Source organism: Gobius niger (genome assembly GCF_951799975.1).
Source record: "Gobius niger genome assembly, chromosome: 23".
Classification (NCBI taxonomy): Eukaryota; Metazoa; Chordata; class Actinopteri; order Gobiiformes; family Gobiidae; genus Gobius; species Gobius niger.
The window spans coordinates 14,024,388-14,044,171 of record NC_136874.1 but is presented as its reverse complement, the minus strand read 5'-3'; the positions used below and the strand labels follow the sequence as shown (position 1 = coordinate 14,044,171).

Sequence of the window (19,784 nt, the reverse complement as noted above, 5' to 3'; positions counted from 1 at the left end):
GCACACGGCTCGCCTCATTGATTAGTCCAGCAGGTACTTGCAACATTACAAGAATATAATTAAATACACACATTGTAAGTGTTTTGTCTGATAATAGTTAGGCAGAAAGAAAGTTGAACTAATGAATAAGAGGTGCTTTTATTTTGGCGTGCTGGATCGAAACAGGAAGTCACTTCTTGGGCGGCGTTGTTATGATTTGTAGTTATGCACAGGATCAATCATCGTTTTAAAACAGATAGCTTCAAATATACGGTTTATGGCACTATATTCTTGCCTCAACATAACAAACTTAAAGCGGCAGTCTGTAAGATTGCAAAATGAGGAGAGGGAGTGTGTGAAATTTTCAAATAAACAATCAAGTTCCTGAAGTCCTGATTGGACCAGAAAGTCTCACCTAGTTTACAAAAATGAGCGTAGAAACAATCTTTCAAACGTAAGCGATCACGCGCCCTCCCTCCTGATTGGCCGTTTCACCAGGAAAGCTCATCTAATTGGTCAAAGTGATGGCACTGGAGATTCTGATTCACATCTTACTTCGACTGCAGGCCCAGGCGGTCAATTACAAAGCGATCTAACAAGTTTGTACAACAATTAAACTTACAGACTGTCACTTTAAGAAACGAATGTGGGCCAGTGGTGGATAACGGATTAAAAGGTTGCTTAAAAAGGTAGGCAAAGACGTCTCTTTTTCAGGCAAATAGCCAAATAACTCCACCTACCACCGTGTTGGGGATGAGAAGTGTGGGTAGAGCTAAGATGTGGCACCATGGGGAGGGAAGTCTACCACCTGTAAGACCTGTAAGACCTTTCTGCTGCTTGATTCCGACACAAAAAGGATCAACTTCAGAAAGAAACTGACGACAAATTGGCTCCTGCACATTCTGGGACCAGCTCAAGTTACCATGTTTCCTGCGAGTCCTCCGAGGAGCACATGGAGTCCAGGTCCAGCAGCTCCAGCTCGTCCAGAAGCGCGTCCTCCTCCTCCTCCTCCTCCTCCACCGTGGGCTCGAAGTACCCCAGATCCTCGCCCTGCAGCGGGAGACAGAGCCCCCCGTGGGCGCCTCTCCCCAGCGCGTACGGCGGCGGGGAGAGGGGGAGAAGCGGCGGCGGCGGCGGCTGAGCCCGGGTGCGGAGCTGCTCGTTCTGCCGCTCCAGCTTGCGCACCAGCTCCTGCAGCTTCTTCACCTCCAGCTCCGCGTTCAGGGCGTTGCTGCTGCGGTCCACGTCCTGCAGCGCGGCGCGGCTCAGCACGGCGGTCTCCATTGTCTCGAAAAACATGCGGAAAGTCTGCGGTTCTCGTTCGGTAAATCACGCGGGACAGGTGGCGCGCGGAGATGCCGCTCGCCTGACGCTCCTGACGCTGCTGCTGCACACACGCGCGCTGCTGATTGAGTATTCAGTCGTAGTAGTAGGAGGTAGTCTGCTCCCACGGGATTATATGCCCCACCTCTCCCGTTACGCACGCCCACTCACCGGCAGCGTCCACCCGCCGACATCCGCCTCGTCCCCAGCCTCCACGCGTACACGCTTCCACCGGAGGAGACTGGCGCGCCATCGCCACCTGCTGGATTTAGGATGACATTGTAACCTATTATACTTCTTATCTGTTATATTTTAGTAGCAATACATACATACCATTCATTCTGGTGTAGCAGCCAGGACACAGCACCCAGGACACAGCACCCAGGACACAGCACCCAGGACACAGCACCCAGGACACAGGACACAGCGCCCAGGACACAGCACCCAGGACACAGCACCCAGGAACCCCACTAACCAGGACAGAACAGACACAATGTGACACTTACCACCCGCCTTAACGGAGCGCATTTTCTCCAGTTTGGCTTTACCCAAATCTAAAAGCTTCTCGACTGGAGAGCAACAATGTAAAGCCTCATTTGAAAGCTGAGACCTACAAAAGTGATTGTACCTTTTTGTCAAGTTGCCGCATTTTTTCTCATATTTTTGTTGTTTTTTCATTACTTTTTTCATGGCTTTGTTTGTTTGTTTTTGTTGGCTTTTCATCACATTTTTTGTCACTTTTTTGTTGCTTTTCCGGCACATTTTTGTTTTGTTTTCATCCTCTTTTCTTGTCGCTATTTTGATGCTTTTCTTTTTAGCTTTTAGATTCGGGTAAAGCTCGGTTAAGGCTGGACCGGTGGCCCTAGAGCCAGTGGCCCTTCTGTGCTCTTCCAGAATGGACACATGGCCAGTCCGCCCCTGACCTGAAGAGCTTCTGATTCATGTTTCATTGTATTTCTTTCACTGGGGGTTGTTTTGGAGCTGTGGCATTTGTAAAGTCTTGCATACATTCTGAATTAGTGGCAAACAGTCGGTGAAGCTGCATGTTTTTCACCACACGACCCTTTTATGCATGATTATAATGAAGTGAAGTATTCAGTTAGGTAAACCAGTGTTTTTCAACCACTGTGCATTATTATCCACAAATAATGTACTGTTTTCGAGTGTCTGTGCTGTCTAGTGATCGGCAGAGTAACTATATAATACTCTTGCATATCAGGTAGTTAGTTTCTTTAAGTCAAGAGAATTAGTGATGTAATGAGGCACTGTGGCTAGTGAGACTATACGATGTTCCTATTCAAGACACTTCGATGAGAACGACTGAGTATAGGCTACAGAGTTGCATTTTTTAACATTTTCTGCTGGTGGTGGTGTGCCCCGTGATTTTTTCAATGACAAACATGTGCCTTGGCTCAAAAAAGGTCGAAAAACACTGAGTTTAACAACTAATTATGCCCAAATTAAACCTTAAAAGTCATTGAAGCGTTAAATCAGATTGGAACTGGCATTTAACAAACATTTGTTATATGTTTTTTCCCTCGACTCTCTTTCCCCTAATCCCTCTGTTTGACTGAATGTTTACAAATCTCACAAAATGGAATATGCCAAGACTTTTTTTCCATTTGTGGCATTGAAAATGTCGTATTTAAGCATTAAAGGAACAGGCCACTGTTTTTCCACACTGAGATATGTTCTTGCCTGAGCTTAGACGAGTTGATTTGTACCTGTCTGGTCTTCGTGCGTGCCCTCAGTCACGCAAAACAACCGAAGATGTTGTAAGCATTTGACCTCTCCCAGTGTATTCCTATAGCTCGAAACGGGGTGAAGTTGGAAGCGACCAAGCTCTTCCACAGGCACAAAGACCAGACAGGTACACATCAACTTGTCTAAGAACATATCTCAGTGTGGAAAAACGGTGGCCTGTTCCTTTAAATTTGACTTGCTTCCGCCTGTAAAAACCCTGATATTTCAAAAGAGTGCCATTAGCAGCTGTTGGTGTCCCATGTTTCGATCAAGCAAAGAAGCTCAGAAACAGCGGACAAAAGCAATCAGAGTTTCTGATTGGACAAAGAAACGGAATACAGTGCAACATATATTTTAAGGCAAGTATTTAGTATTCTGCCGTTGTGATATGGGAAGATTTATTATGCATTAAAAGCACTGATTTTGACTTGATGTCCCGCAACTTGTCCCACTTTTTCTGCTTTCAGATTTGAAAATGTGTATAAAACAAAGCCTTTCCATCATAGGCTGTGGAGCGTGTGGCAGCACTGACCTCTAGTGGTGGCCAAACCATCTTCACTCTGCCCGATCAGACCTCTGAAGCTAAACAGGGAGGGCCTGGTCAGTGCTTGGATGGGAGGCCGTTTGGTAACACCTGGAAGCCTGGGTGAATGGAGTGGTTAGTGGTGGCGCAGACTGGTTGCCTCGCTTCCATCCGACTACCCCAGGGCAGCTGTGGCTATCATAGTATAATGCAATGTAAAGCATCCTCGAGTGTCCAGAAAGCTTCATAAAACCAATGCATTATCATTATTATTATAGTGTGACATGCAAGTACTTCATGTTAAATGGTTTGATTTTTTTTTTGTCACAAGTTCTCCAGAAAATTGAAAAAATGAACACATAAAAACAAAAAGCTTGTATGAAAAACATAATTTATTGCAGTGATGTGTGAGAGAGAGAGCGGCGGGTGGTAGAGCGGCGTTAGCGTTTCTTCCAGGTGAACTTCCTCCTGGCTCCCTCCTGACCGGGCTTCTTCCTCTCCCTCACTCTGGGGTCAGGGGTCAACAAGCCCGCTACGCAACAGCGAAAGCAAAGAGAAAAGAAGATTACAAAAACGACAAAAGAAAAAAAGGTAGTGTTCTTAAATAAATCCAAACTATTGTGTTTTCTATACAAGTTTTTATATTCTTCCTGGATTAAAAACCTAATAATTGATAACAGATTAAAGCTTGATTATTGTGAGTAAAGAATTGAGTATATGCCGCCATCTTGTGGATATACTTCAGAAGTGCAGCTCCACCACTAACCAATGTTTATTTGGTCATAATATTGGTCAAAGTAATATTTTTGGTGCTTGAAAGTGTCTTGAATCATTTAAATAACAGTGCACGTAATACAAACATTTAGTCGAATAAACCTGAAATGATTTGACCACATCTTGACTAAAACTGTCTCTTGTATTGCTGTAAAGACAATGGGACTTGGAATAACAGCATATTTTATACATTTAAAAAGGTCAGATAGTTCAGATAGTACATGCTAGTGCTTTGTCGACTTTCTTTTCTATTTTTACAGTTTTTATACGAGGAAATCAGAACCTTTTTTCAGAAGAGCTTCAATGAACAGAAAAATACACATTTTCTTGAAGCAAAGCAGCACATTATCAAATAAATACAAATTCAAACGTGCAGATCAAGACGTTTTTAAGAATCTGCGGCGCATATCAGAAAAAAACATGTTGGTCGACCTGAATTGAGGACATTTTTGTGATCCTTACTACCCTAGAAACACTTTTAAAATCATTTTAAAATCTTTTGTGGCGATAGCTTCCCTCTCTGCTCACCCTGTCGGAGGTTCTCGATGTCTCCCTGGGGCAGGAAGCTGAGCAGGGCGCGGGACACGGCGAGGCGCAGCGCCCCCGCCTGGCCGGAGCGCCCCCCTCCCTCCACGGTGCAGGTGAGGTCAAAGCGGCCCAGGGTGTTGGTGAACTGGAACGGGAACATCAGCTGCTCCCTATAACACCACAACATAAAGCTTTGAACAGACACAGGTATATTTGACTGGATCTCTGAGACGGGATCAGAGCGGCCTCTGTGCTCGAGTGACCTGTGGGACGGGGACAGGAGCTCTGTGTATTAAGCTCTGAGTCAGCGCGCCGGTACCTCCAGGCCGCTGACAGGCCCAATTACAGCGGCGCTGAATGACAACGCAACCACGCGCTCAACTGTGTAATTACCTCAGCGCAGCAGATAAACGCCGCCGCGGAGGAGGAGGGCACTTCACTTTGCTGTTTTTATTATTAAGGTCCCATATTATGCTTCTGACACGCTACTTTTCAACATCTCGGCGTCTCACGTTTTAGGACAAAGGCACACGGTCACAAGAGCAACCCTCACAAAACTCCTGAGGGCCAACAAACACTGACCTAATGATCCCGCACTTTGGGCACAGCCTATACGTCACCACTGAAGTCACATGTAATTTGACTTTACTCAAGATTTCTTCTGGGGGTATCGTTTTTTAAATAGTAGTACTTTAACGATACCTGAACAATACTTTTTCTGATACCTAAACTCAAATATTTGTCAACTAGAACCAGGAAACAGAATAATGTGTGGAAGATCTACACATTTACAATATCGGGTTCATCTCCAATGTCAAGAAATATGCAAAAAATGTAGAATAATTTGGGGGTAAATTAGGAGAAATTGTGGCCAAAAAAAAAGAAAAATGTGGTAAAAAAATTGGGAAAAAATACGGGAAATGGGGAATAAATAAGGGGGAAATAGGGAAAATATCAGTATTATAATATCTGCAAAAATTGGGTGAAAATTGAGAAAATAAGAAAAAAATGGGGGGGAAAAATGTGAAAAAAATGAAGAATTTATTTATATAAAAATTTGGCACAAAAAAAAAAAAACATTTATTTGACCTTTAATGCTGTCCCTGGTCCACCAGCATACAAACTTGGATCTACTGATGCACGTAATGTTACACAGTGTGGCTTTAAAACAATGCTCAAACAGGAAACAGTGCTAATTTCTGAGCACAAAGCCCATGGGATTGAGGGTTGAAGTACCTGTCCTGGAGAACCGAGAAGTATCGGATGCAGTCCTGACCGTTGATGGTGACCCGCCCCGAGCCGCTGTCTCTGAGCAGCACTGAGCAGGTGGACGACTTCCTCCGACCTGCGACACAAACACCTTCAGCCTCCACATAAACTTCCAGACGCTGGAATCGTCCCACAGAGGCGAGCCTTACCCTCGGCCGTGCTGAAGGCCACCCCCTGCTCGTCCCTCTGGAGCTCCGGCACCATCTGGCTCGCGGCCTGAGCCTCCAGTTGCCGACGGAAACGTAAGACAAACTCCTCCTCGTTGGCGCAGTAGGGCATGGTCAGCAGCCGCTCCATCAGCTGGATGAAGTGAGTGTACTGGAGAGACAGACAGGTTTACTGCAGTATTTGTCTCCAAAAATCAGTCGATGATATTTGGTCCTTACATCCTGAGGCGAGATCGTTTCTAGCAGCACTTCTTCCAGCTCCTCTTTAAGCATCCACCGGCTGGGTCCCAACGTGCTGAAGTCAAATAAAGGGTGAAACAGTTGAGAGATGGAACATTATTTCAGGTTGTCTGGTGATGTAAACACATTTCTCACATCATCTTGTCGTCTTTGCTGAAGAGGCCCTTCGCTCTCATGTGGTCCTGGAACTTCTGGATGCCCAGGACTTTGGCGTACAGGTCCTGAAACCAAAGACAGAAACACAGATCTGACTAAAATGTCTGTTGAGGAAAGGATCTCCAGCGGTATAAGGTTAGGGCTGTTAAATGATACCAGTACAGAGGGATATGGTTCATCCAATTACACAATGGAAATTATCTTTTCACTCAAACTTGGCTGTAAAAGGTTTAAAGTGGCGCTAGCCCACAGTTAGCCTCTGTTCCTGATTCCACTAGTGTGTATTGGTGGCTCCGGTCCGGTGGCAGGCAAGTTGCAAATGTGGTTTTCTGGAATTAAGGAAAAATGTAAATGTGGAAACCCTTTATTAGTTCACCTCTGAGCCCCCTTAACCAGGCACATTTCCTCCAGCTTGACTTTACCAAAATCTAAAGCTTCTTGAAACAAAGTGTCCAAATAGCGACAAAACGAAACGTAACTGAAGATAACAACACAACAAAAAGAAAAGAGGCGACAAAAAGTGATGAAAACGCAACAAAAATACAACAAAATAACGCAGGTCTTACTCTGGCCTATAGGCTGTAAGCTCCAGTCGAGAAGCTTTTAGATTAGAGTAAAACTGAACTGGAGAAAATGCGCTAAGTTAAGTTGACGGGTCAGACACAGAGTGGTTCAGAAGCTCCTTATTCCCACGACCCGGAAACGGAAAAGTGGAAGAAGATGGATGGATGGATGGATGGATGGATGGATGGATGGAAGGAAGAGGATGGATGGATGGATGGATGGAAGGAAGAGGATGGATGGATGGATGGATGGATGGATGGATGGATGGATGGAAGGAAGAGGATGGATGGATGGATGGATGGATGGAAAAGGAACGGTTGGAATCCTATGTTCCAATGGCGTGCTGAACGATTGGATAAACTGTCTTTTCCTTCACGTTAGTAGTACATAGTTGTCTGGCCAAAAGACGCCGATTTTGTGGTGAGGTTTTTCTTCCGATGACCAGGGGGAGGAGCCTAAACGTTAGTGTACTGCTGCGGTGCGGCTTCAACCTTTACCAACCATCTTACGGAGAGAGTGTGTCTCGGAGCCTCTGCCCGGGCTCCTTGGTGAGAACTCATTTCCCCGTCAATTACTCTCCCACATGTTTGTGCTTAATTCTGTCTCGATAGAGTGCGCCTAATCCGCCGGCCTCTCCGGACAGCGCCGGGGAGGGAGGGGGGGGAGCGGGTGCCAAAAAGGCAACAAAAAAAAAAGCATCAAGCAAAACCAATTTTCCTGGCAATAAAAAAAAGTAATAGAAATCGTGTGGATGAGGACAGCTAGCCAGGATAAGCACTTGTGCTACATGTTTGCTAACACCATGGCTTTACTATAGCGCTGGATAATGACCGTGGACTGAGAACAGAAAAGGAATCCAGATCTATTTAGCTGGTTTATAGACTGCAGGAGGAGAACGAAGATTTTTTTAAAAGGTTCTGGGGTGGTGATTTGCAAACAAGGTATAAGAAAATGGGGACAATCAAAGGTTTACTTTAACGGGTAGTTCACAGCAGGGCTTTAGCAACCTTACCTAACTTTTTTTTTTTTACTTGTGCCTTTGCCGTTGGAGTGAAACACTGTCCCAGGTGAATACTGTCCCGGCCACGACATTAACAACAACAGCCAGAGGAGCCGTGCGCACGCGTTACACACCGCTGCCCCCTCCTGGAAGCCCGCCTCAGCACGGGCCGATGGAGACGATGAATGAAAGGGTGAAGGGGAATGGGCAGAGAGTGAAGGGCTCCTAGACATGTCTGACACGCCTATTTAAGCCGACAGCAGGGAGGTAAGAGTGTGGCCGCGGGGCAGGGGTGTGAGGCGAGAAGATACGCCCTACACGCAGATATATTAAAAAAGGAAACCGCTTGAACAAGGGCGGGATAGAAAGAGAGCCAGAGGTAAAATGTGATGTCATGAAAAGACGACAGTGTGATTGTAGATGGGAGAACATCTGTCCACGCCCGTCCTGGGTGAAAACTGCTTTTAATTCTATGGCAGTACAAACAAAATCTCTGATCTTTTCCCGTTCTGGGAATAAAACTTTCCAAGCCAGTGATCAGAACCACAGAATGATGTCTAATCTGTCGGACCGACTAAAAGTTGCATCTTTATCTTACTTAAAGGGACTACACGGAGGTTAAAAATGTTAAAATTAAGCAATTTCCTCCCCCTACATGTTCCAGCCATGTCCTAATGTGTAGAATGAGCCCAGACATGTTCACCACAACTGCCTCTAAAATCCTGCACGGTCAGTCAGAAAGGTGTTAATTCGGGTCCGAAGTGCCGTCATGCACGAGCTTAATATAGAAGGTGCAGTTACACGTAACACCTGAGGTGGCAGTAGTGAGTATAAAATGACCTTTAAGCAAACAAACAAAAAAGCTACACAGCAAATGATCACAGTGAGTTCAGCTCGGTCTCGAAGTGTTAACCGTCAACACATCACAACACATCACATCAAGAAATAAAATAAAAAGTTCTTAGTCAATCTTTGCCTTTTCCATTTCACCCAAAGGGAGAGCAATTCTAGTAGATGTTGCTCCCAAATTCTTGTTAGTTTTAGGGCGAAAAGATATTTACCCCAAAATTGTACAGCCCCAAACTTTCTAATGAAAATATCAAAATCTTCTTGAGAAAATCCAATTTGATGCTATTGCAAAAAAAATTTGATAATCCTACTGCCTGGAGTTGTCCCTTCGCATTATCTCCACACTATAATTATAAACGCTCCCATCAACAAACTGCAGTGGAGTTAGCTTGAGGCATACCCCAGGGACTTGCCTTTAATCCGCTGCTCTTTCCTGCCCTGTCCCCCTCCTGTCTCCAAATCTCCCCCTCGGTCTCCTCGCCCCCTGCTCCCCTCGGCTGCTCCCGCCCGCGTGGAGAAGGGGATCTGACGTGGGCGCTCCCCAGGGACGGCGCTCCCCCCCTGAACTCTTTCTCTCTGAATGGGATATGACCCGAGGGTGCCGTGGGTGCAGGTGCGTCAAACTTGCCTCCACTTCCCACATATAAAAAAAAGAGAACATTTCAAATATACTTACATGCATGAGGGAGTAGTAGGATTGTTTTCCGGTGTAGAAAAGGTAGTGGAATGGCCGGCCGTCTGCATCCCACTGGACAACTAGACATAAAAATGTAAATATGATAAAGCAATATCAAAACATTACGATTCTGATGACTGTTCAGAGATGTTCTACCTTTTTGTCTTGGGAATATTTCTTCTGGATGCTAAAGGGAAAAACAATAAGTTTACATTTATATTATATTCTTATTTAGCAGTGGTTCTACATGTAACATTGGTGGGATTCTCAGGTTGTACTCAGGGTCATCTGCAATTTCAGACTTGATTCATTTTAATTACTGGCAATTTCAATTTGGCTTTAAGTTGGGTGTTTTTATTTTGGTTTAGACTTGGTTTACACCTGCATTAAACAAAATTAAGTCCAATTTAGGTTAATTTCAAACTCATTTACTCCTAATCTGATCTTGATCCGGGCCTGGTGGAACTTGGATGATCAAATTATTTATGGCAAGTGTAAAATACCAATATAAATAGCTTAGTTTTTTATCCATCTGTGAAGAACGATCACTTGTCGTGGGGAAAATCTTAAGTCGTACCCCAAAAACATGGTCTAGGGACAAATATTTCAAATAGAACCATCGTGCGAAAGTGAAATCAAAAAACATATAAGATTAAGTGTACACCCGGCTTTAGATGGAATAAATCTTATGTTCTTCTTATATAGTGCAGCTCTAAGTAAAAGTAAGTAAGCTTTTACCTTCATGATGGGACGGGCGCTCTTCTCAAACAGGCCAGAGGGGAAGAGGTACTCGATGCTTCTCTGCGGGAGAAAAAGTAAAAAAAATAATTACAAACTAAAACAATGAGGGCACATTATGACAAGGCTGACATGTCCACACTGCAGAGGTCACCCCTGCGCTCAGCTGGGACCGTGACAGGCGCAAGCTGCCGCCGCCGGGTTCAAGGAAGGGCCGGGGACCGTTACCGCGGCAACCCTCAACTTCAGGAGACGACACGCTCGGAGCGGGGACGGGTTCAGAGGCGGAGGACGGAGCGGTTCGTTCCGAGTTCACTCCCTCTGTTGTGTCAGGAGCAGGTGGTCGTGTTGCTGTGGACAGGAGCGAGCTGTTTGTCTCCCTCACATCCTCGCCACATTTCAAACTGTCCCAGCGATTACAGCCGAGCAGGCGGCCGTCACAAATTTGGACAGGAACGGTAAGAAATAAAATAACTGTGGTGGATTAGGATCAGTGTTACTTTTAAAAGTTTCCTCATTTCACTGTTAAACTACCCTGTTATGTTTCTGCCTTGCTTTATTATGAAAGTAACGCCATAGAGTACTCATGTGTTACCAGTAATACTAATGTACTGTATATATCATGCTTTCTATTTGTCTTTCATGTTTCCTGAGGCAGTAGGAGGTCAAACCACAACAGCGTGATATCAGTAAATGCAGAGCGCAATAAATATTCTTCTGAGTTACAGTGATTTTATTATTATTGTGGGGAATCTGAGTGAACTCCCGAAGGATAAGGGAACTGCAGCTTTGGGAATGACCAGTGGTTCGGATTCCCAGCCTTTTTTGTCTCGCATACCCGCCTTTCCAGAGTTGTTTTTGTCGACGAAACAATATAATTTACTTGTACGCACCTTTTTAATGACAAAAACGTAGCCAACTAGCTCTTTGGGGACTAAAACATGAGGTTTGCGTTAATGAGACGAGACAAAAATGGGAGAAAGTGGTTTGTCAGAGCGGTATACCCGAGCAGCACAGCCCTGTGACATGGACTCACATGCTGCAGGCTGCGCCCCTCTCTCCCTCTCCCACTCGCTACTTTCAGCGCTGATACATCCTCCATGTAGCGTCTGACAGAGACGTAGGACAGTTGTAAATACTGTAGCGTGTGAATACAGAAAACATGTCGAACGAATCTGCAGACGGCGCAGTTGGTGAAAACAAAATCTCAAAGCGATGATCAGAGGACGAGGAGAAAAGTCTTTGGGGAAAAGTCCTGTTCACAATGAAACTTTACCTATTGTGTCATGGCCTCAAAACTATATGAGATTATTCACATTTATTATTAAGAGGTTGGTCAACCTTCATCCCAATCTCCAATACTATTTGTTGAAATACTAATACTTTATTACTTTATTTTATAATGAAACTGACTAAAATTATCAAATTTCAAAATGACTAAAATGTGATTAAAACTAAAAGCTTTTTCGTCCAAGAGACTAAGACTAAAACTTAAATGAGCCGCCAAAAACAACACTTCAGTTTTTTTTATTTCGACTCAAAGTACCCCCAAACTCTAAAGTGCGGCCAATTCAAAATGAATAGCAGCTAAACTCCGGTTTATTGGTATTTCATTGTGCATTGTGTTAAGAAATAAAGCAAAAACACTCCAAGTAGCCCCTGCTCAGTGTTCGCGTACCCCTGGTTGGGAAACACTGAGCTAGACTATGTAAAGCGCACAGATTACAAACAAAATAAGGTCATTTTCTACTAAAACCTCAGATTCTCTTTAAAGTTGGAACGATGGCGTCTCGTCTCTGCTGCTCTGGCATAAGCAGCTTTTGTTAGTGTTTTAATAAATCATTTCTCCACATCTGTATGGATCTTTAATAACTACCAATTAATCATATTGTTTAATTTTGATACAACAAAGAGAGAAAACTTAAGATCTGATATAAAAACTCCATTAGTCCAAAAATGGATGAACTAAAAACTGTCATAAAATCTCTCCAAAGTGACGTCTCTATTCCAGACCGGCCTCACATCTGGTGTTCTTGGCCTCCCTCCAGCGCCCACTTTCCCGCCTGCCTGTAAACATCTCACACCTTTTGGTTTTGCTCTTCATTTGCCCCACACCTGCGGGCCTGCAGTCGTTCCCCATTTCCCCCCTTCACCGTAAACGCGCGCCCGTCGCTTTGGCTTTCACAGTGGCCGGCAGACGTCTCTTTTCATTACGGGGGGGGAGGACGTGGGGGAAATGGCGCTAACTGTTTGGAGCGGGAGCGGCTGGCGTGTCGTCCGGCGGAGGGACTGTGCAGCGGCGCTAACAAGCCTGACGTGGCAGATTAAGTCTCGGACGCCATCGGGGGGGTGGGGGGGGTTTCAGAAGGTAAACGCGGATCAGTGTCGGTGATGCTTGGAGCGGTTCTGGCTTTCTGGCAGAGTTGAATTTGGGGAAAGACAAAATTAGGAGAATTCGTGATTTGATTTCGGAATCCTGACAGAGAAATTAGCATCAGTTAATACATTACACGGCTGCCCGGGCGTTTCGGGGACGTCACGATGAAAGAACACAACTGTAGAGACTGGGGTTTGATTTCTAGTCCAGGTGGGGTCTGTCAGAGTGTGTATGTGTCCAATCAAACAACAGATAACTTATATACATCAACCTTGATTAAGTTATTGTGTGGATTTTGTAGTACTTTACTGGTAGAGGGTACGTCTCCAGCTCGTCTCCATGGAGATGTGACTAAAGGCAGCACAATTTGAGATTTAAACAGGTTTGGTCCTCTTCCAAGTCTATTCTTTGATTACACACTTTTCTGTGTCGAGCTGGTCATTGGGAGTATGTTTTGTGTTGATGGCAACAGTATTGTCCAAAATGTTACGCAGTGTGCCTTTAAAGGCTTTTGGAAAAGAAAGAATAGTGACAAAAACGAGGCAAAAAGGAGGATGAAAACACAGTCAAAGAGTGACAAAAACATGGCAAAAAAAACACAAATATTTGATGAAAACGCAACAAAAACATGACATAAATGCAACAAAAAGGCAGTTTAACAGCAGTAAAAGAGTGTCACAAAAAAGGACAGAGACGACGTAAAAAAAAGGACGACAACGATGCAACAACGCAAGAAAAAACATCCATTTAGATCAGTTTTGTCGGTCGTAGCTTTCAAATAAGGCGTGACACTGGCCTATAAACTAAGGCTGTAAGCTCCAGTCAAGAAGCTTTTAGATTTGGGTAAAGCCAAACTGGAGAAAGGTTAAGGCGGGGGTTAAGAGGTCAACACTCATGGATGGGAAAATTAAACACTAATAGTATATCACATGTATTTAAGTGGTAATATAAATAAGATATGTAGCACATTTATCAGCATAAATAGGATATTGTGTGAGCAGATAGTGTGTACCCTTTTTAAATTGATACATTCCTAAGGTAGTAAAAGTAAGGTCAGGTAATTTTAGATTAGATTAGGTTAGGTCAGTTAGGTTAGGTAGGAAATAAGAACCAAAGGTAATGTTTCCTAGGTTACTAATGTATGTATGTTTGTGTTTTTTATTTTATTTTATGTTGTGTCATATCTTGGGCCCCATATATAAGCCAACTGTTGCTTCAAGGGTGTCCCATTTATGAATATGCATTATTCCATGAACAAATGTGTAAATGTTTTTACTGTATATTCATAATAAACTGAACTGAATTGTATGTAGCAAAGTAACCATTTTGAGACTCACAATTATTTGCTAAACTGCAGCTTTCATGAAAGTCTCTCACTTATTTTTTGCATGTAGAACATAATAAATCCATTTAGAACTAAGTTAACAGTGCAGAACTTATTTTTCCCGCAAACCTTGAACGCCTCAGCCTCTCCTCCGGTGCTGCTTTGCTTTGTGATCATGAGGAGAAAAAAGACCTGACGGCTCCTGTAGATATTGGATTAATAAACAGGAGGATTTCAGCTGCATCAGAGCCGGTCGCTCACATGTTTGTCAGTTCACCATCTTTTTGTAAACCTCTGTCATAAAGCGACATCGGCCTTCAGAAAACCTATGTCGGTCGACCTCTACGACATACTGAGCAAAAGACACGTAGTTCCCTCTCCGCATGTGAACTAAACCACTTTCTTCCAAAGTTGATAGAGCTGACACGAGTTAGTAATGATGCTCTAGATGAAAACAGATGCAGTGTGTTTGTTTCCTCGTCCTTACATCGATGTCCTCCTGGGAGAAGTTCTCGGGGTCCTCTCCCATCATGTTGGCCAGGTGTCTCTTGCCGATGTCAAACTCCTCCATCTGCTTTTGGATGAACTCTGCCGTGAACTTCTCCGGCCCCATGGCGGCCAGGTTCTTCTTGTGCAGAGAGCAGCTCACGCTCAGCGGCCGCCGCACCATCTGAGGAGCAAACACAGGAGGAGAAGACTGAGAGGTGGACTGCATTTAAGACCATATCTGTTTGTTCTTATTATTACATGCAGTACGAAGTTCACCTATCATCATGTTTTTAATGTCCTTTTTCTAAACATTTCACTCATCAGCGGACGAGCTCTTTGACCTGTAGTTATTTGACATTGTTATGCTCTCGTAGATTATAGAATATGAAACAAGAACCCTTTGGTAACATCAGGAGGCGTCTCTGACAGATGCTAACTCAAGGACGTCCGTGTTTTGGAGCCGCTGCAGCCTCGTTTCAAGGAGAACGCGTTTATTTGCGGAACTAAACCGGTTACGTAGATGCACGTAAACCCCCGCTGTACCTGTGCGCCGACGCGAGAGGCGGTCATGTTGATGGTTTTGCTGCAAAGTCCACATTTTCGGAGCAGAGAGCCCACGGAGCGCACACAGGGCGCCGCCATCTTTACTCTGCCCGGCGCTGACGCAGCGGCGGAAGGAGCAGGACGTCAGAACCACGTGACGAGAGAAAAAGAAAGAAACGGTTTTATTTGTTGTTTCGTTGTTTCTTGTTTAAGTTTCACACATGTAATAATAATAATAATAATAATAATAATAATAATAATAATAATAATAATAATAATAATAATAATAATAATAATAATAATAATAATAATAATAATAATAATAAATATTTTTTAAAATGTATTATTTTTACTTTCCCCCTTGTCGCCATACAATAAATAAATGCATTAAAGTCTCCCAAAGTATTAGTCTGTATTAGTAAGTATTAGTCTGGTCCTCGAGGCAATTCTCAATATATTAAACATATTTACATCTGCTACTTACTCAGCCTGTGTTGCTGCTGATGATCGTCATGAAGTGCTTTATTTGTCATTGTACAGTTGTACAATGAAATGAAGTTCAGGTGTTGGGTTAGTCCTGAGTCGCTGTGACTGAGCGCACCGCCATATGGGCCAACCTGAGCAGCGTGTTTTTGGAGGTAGGTGAAACCAGAGTCCTGCCTTCAGTCTCCTCTGATCATCTGAAACGGTGCAGCACCTCCTGGGTTTGTCCCTGTTTCAGAGCGTGGTGTCCTGCACTGGTCAGCTCCTCCACCTCCTTCCTCTTCCTCCTGCACAGCTCCTTCCACTCCACAACAGCCAGTGAACATCTATTAGCCAGGACAACAGTAGGGATAGAAGCTTGTGTGGCTTAGCTCGCCCGGATACCTCCTTGTTTGTCCTTTTTTTTGTTTCCTGTTGCGCCTCTTGTGACGGCTCCACGGTGCTGCAGGTGTGGGGGGCTCAGTGTTTCAGAAGATGACAGTTGCAGAGTCTCAAATGTCTAGTCTCAAATAAGCTAGCTGTTTGTTCACTTTAAAAAAATAACGTTGACTTCATGGCTCGTACGGACTCTCTGCAGTGAAAAATCCACTGAACCTCACAAGAGAACAGCAAAGATACAAAAGTATCCAAAACAATGTGGAACACAGAAACTACACAGCAAGCTCGCAGAAAAAGGCAAAAAAAAAAGCTGCTGTACCAAGAGAGGGGGAAGCTGCTGCTTGGGGAAGCGTCACGTCAAGTCCCCTATCCTGTGTGTCCAGTCAATTACTTGAAATTAGAGTGAATGAGACATCTCGTACAGACACAGTGTCCTTATTACTACGAACTTACACATTTAAAAATATTCTGAAATCCGCCCACAGCACATCCAGACTGTGGAGTTTCAGCCGGAAAATGCATAACCTATGGCCAGGCTATAATGATGGGAGATACAAGCCCTGATAACTTTTCTTGACATTACATTTCAGTTCAATTAACTTTATTTTCCATTCTACCACCGGTAAAGCACATAAAGGGAACAGAGAACAGTTTACAATAGCTATGTTTAATCTCTATCATTTCTGTCATACAGCCTGTAGATGTTGGGATCTGGAGCTTTGTTTTCATTCAAGAATTTAGACACCATATCTTTTTTTATTTCTTATTTAGTCTAAGAATAAACCTGATATTCTGTAAAATATCCACCATAACATAACAAGTAGTGCTGGCCTTAAGTAGAGTTAAAAAGAACATTCAGAAATCAGTGGGTGAGGGATAATCCAGATTTACGTTTCACATTTTTCTGCTGATGGGTAACTACACCATTCTGTCAGCTTTGTCTCAATCTGTGAAACTATACATTGCAGCGGTCTCTCTTTTCATCGCTGCCCAGATATATTCGGCCCATCTTTCACTACACCCCCGAAAAAACAACTGTGTGCACTGTGTGAAATGAAAATAAAGGAGGAATAGATTCATGAAACCACTGCAAAACATGAGTAGATCTGACTAAGAACCAACAACTGATTCAGTGTGTTGAATCATGTCCCAGACTGGGGACATGCTCAAGTATTTATGAAATACTTCTTAACAAAAGTAAATTAAGGTCTTTCCACATGAATAGCTATGAATTTTAAGTAATTTTGACTTTGTGTGAGATATTTTACCCCAATGGCAAAGAACATCAATCTAAAATAAAGACAAAATCTAATGAGTGAAAAAACCTAACCCATCAAAACAACACAAATTTAAATTATTATTCTCAATTAGAGGCAAATTTGAATTATTATTCTCAATTAGAGGCCTTATAGCTGATGACAGAGTGGCATGTGGAAAAGAAAACCATAAGAAGTCCTGTTTGCTGCCAGAAGCCACCATGTATCCTCCATGTAGCTTCTGGCAAACAGAAAACGGGGCTTCAGATGGGTTTCTTTTAAAAAGTCATTGTCACTCTACCATAAAGGCCAGATTTGTGCAGACTAATATTTGTTCTGTGGACAGTTTCCCCCTTACCTTAGCTGTAGCTCTCTGCAGTTCATCCGGGGTCATCAGAAGCTTCTTGGGAACAGCTCTGGTCACTGCTGTCCTTGTTCGGTCAGTAAATTGAGGAGGACGGCCGGGTCTTGACACAGGTAGACTCTATTTAGTAGACTCTTAGTTTTTTATTCATAAAAAAACAATAAAATCATGTATACATTTAATTTCAGTGTCTATAAGTGATGACCATTTTCAAAAACACGTGCCTGATGTGAGGGGCTGGACTGGGACTGAAAAACAGCCCTGGACTCTGACCAGCCTGACCCAAATTAGCGTAATTGTGACTTCCACAAATACATATTTTAACCTCTTACCACCCGCCTTAACATTAACGAGGGCATTTTCCCCAGTTCGGCTTTTTATTATTCTTTTTTTGATCAGTATCATCAGCAAAAAGAACTGGAAAGGTGGTCGTAGAAACAGAAGCAAAATCCTTAATATAAATAATAAATAATAATGGTCCCAAAATTGAACCTTGTGGTGCACCATAATCCATGGAATTCCTTTTAGATTCATGTTTTTTTATACTGGGCTTTACCCAAATCTAAAATCTTCTCGACTGGAGATCAACAATGTAACGCCTCATTTGAAAGCTAAGACCTACAAAAGTGACGGAAACTTTTCGTCACGTCGCCACATTTTTGTCATATTTTTGTTGTTGGATTAATGATTTTTTCTATCATTTTTGTTGTGTTTTTCTCACGTTTTGGTTGACTTTTCATCCTCTTTTTCTCGCTATTTTGATGCTTTTCTTTTTAGCTTTTAGATTTGGGTAAAGCTCGGTTGAGGCGGGACCGGTGGCCCTCGAGCCAGTGGCCCTTCTGTGCTCTTCCAGAATGGACACATGGCCAGTCCGCCCCTGCCTGATGTTGACCATGACTTTATTTGTCTCCCATACAGTTTATATTTGCCTTTTCCTCCAAGGCATCATCCAAATCTACAGGACGCACTCCACTGTACCACACTGTACACGAATCAACAAGTTAAAAGCGGATACGGCGTGAACATTTAGTGAAAGTATACCCCGTCCTCCGCGTGCCCAGAATGGAGCCAGTAAATTGAATGGGCCACAATACCCCGTCTGGCAGGCCCTAATACGCTTACACATTGTGCCTGACGTCTCCTTCCCACTGGAGCCGCCTGTGTGAGATGATCTGAATGACCACTTATCCCCTAAACGGCCCGCTATCTCCCGGAGCACTGTGGGTAAATAAATTCCCGAGTAAAAGAATAAACGAGTCTAGTGGCCCCTTCTTTTTTTTTTTCTTTTTTTTTCTGCAGCGGGGCCGTAATGGATTCTCCCGGAGCCGTGAACGGTTTTTACGCCGCGTGACAGCCATGTTGGGGCTTATCCCCCCGCGCCGCGCTAAGGATATTAGAGAATCAGCGCTAAAGCGGGGGCATGGAAATGATGACGGGAGAAAAGGGGCTCAGCGCGCTCGTCATATATAAGCCCTCCTTCTCCCATTGCCACCGGTTCACTGGGAAAACGCAGCCCTGGCGCCGCTCCATCCCGGGGTTGATCTCCGCGCTGGTATTTGGCCACACTTATTAGAATGCCGCTGAGGCCCGGGACAGGACGGGGTCAGTGACGGAGAGAGTCCCAGTTGTTTACAAAGGGATCATTGTAAATATATGTGTAATGACATTAGGAGCTTGTGGGCGATGGTTGTTTTGAATAAACACGATGACGAGGAAGAGCTCGGTGGTGCAAAGGATTCACCCCAGTGTAGGGCTGGGTACTGCTGCATTTATTTTCCGATACCGGTACTTTAACGATACTTGGTTTACAATAACGATACATGAACGATATATTTTTCAAAACCTACACAAAAATATTTCTTGTTTAGAACCAGAAAACAGAGAGATCTGCAGGTTTATCGGGTTCATCTCCAATGTCAAGAAATGGGTGAAAAATGAGGAATAATTTGAGGAAAATTGGGAGAAATTGTGCCAAAAATGTGGGAAAAAAATTAGGAAAATATTTGTAATAAAAATGGGCAAAAATAAAGAAAAAATTTGG

General features: G+C 43.7%; 2 protein-coding genes across 4 annotated transcripts in view; both read right to left on the bottom strand.

Moving 5' to 3' along the window:
* Positions 1 to 1,278, bottom strand: part of LOC306981815 (SLAIN motif-containing protein 1-like) — a gene marked incomplete at its 5' end in the record, with an annotated part of 310,788 nt that extends 309,510 nt beyond the window's left edge. For all 3 annotated transcript variants that reach the window (XM_079581526.1, XM_079581525.1, XM_079581527.1), the window contains one exon: positions 902 to 1,278. In XM_079581526.1, coding sequence (XP_079437652.1) covers positions 902 to 1,278 — 377 coding nt within the window. The remainder of the gene's footprint in view (positions 1 to 901) is intronic.
* A 2,702-nt stretch (positions 1,279 to 3,980) lies between these two features.
* On the bottom strand, positions 3,981 to 15,373 carry mrps9 (mitochondrial ribosomal protein S9). Its single transcript, XM_079581807.1, has 11 exons — positions 15,263 to 15,373; positions 14,718 to 14,900; positions 10,530 to 10,592; positions 9,948 to 9,978; positions 9,792 to 9,871; positions 6,682 to 6,767; positions 6,526 to 6,601; positions 6,289 to 6,457; positions 6,107 to 6,215; positions 4,871 to 5,040; positions 3,981 to 4,100 (listed from the first exon to the last, which is right to left on the bottom strand). The coding sequence occupies exons 1-11, from the start codon at positions 15,359 to 15,361 to the stop codon at positions 4,009 to 4,011; spliced, it is 1,158 nt and encodes a 385-aa protein (XP_079437933.1). The 5' UTR covers positions 15,362 to 15,373; the 3' UTR covers positions 3,981 to 4,008.
* Positions 15,374 to 19,784: the final 4,411 nt, after the last annotated feature.

Excerpts from the sequence above, each read along its gene's own strand:
- mrps9 (XM_079581807.1), bottom strand. The coding sequence starts at position 15,361 with ATGGCGGCGCCCTGTGTGCGCTCCGTGGGCTCTCTGCTCCGAAAATGT. Across the intron at positions 14,901-15,262 it reads CCTCTCGCGTCGGCGCACAG|ATGGTGCGGCGGCCGCTGAG; the intron begins GTACAGCGGGGG and ends TTTGCTCCTCAG. Across the intron at positions 10,593-14,717 it reads TCTCCCAGGAGGACATCGAT|AGAAGCATCGAGTACCTCTT; the intron begins GTAAGGACGAGG and ends TTTCTCCCGCAG.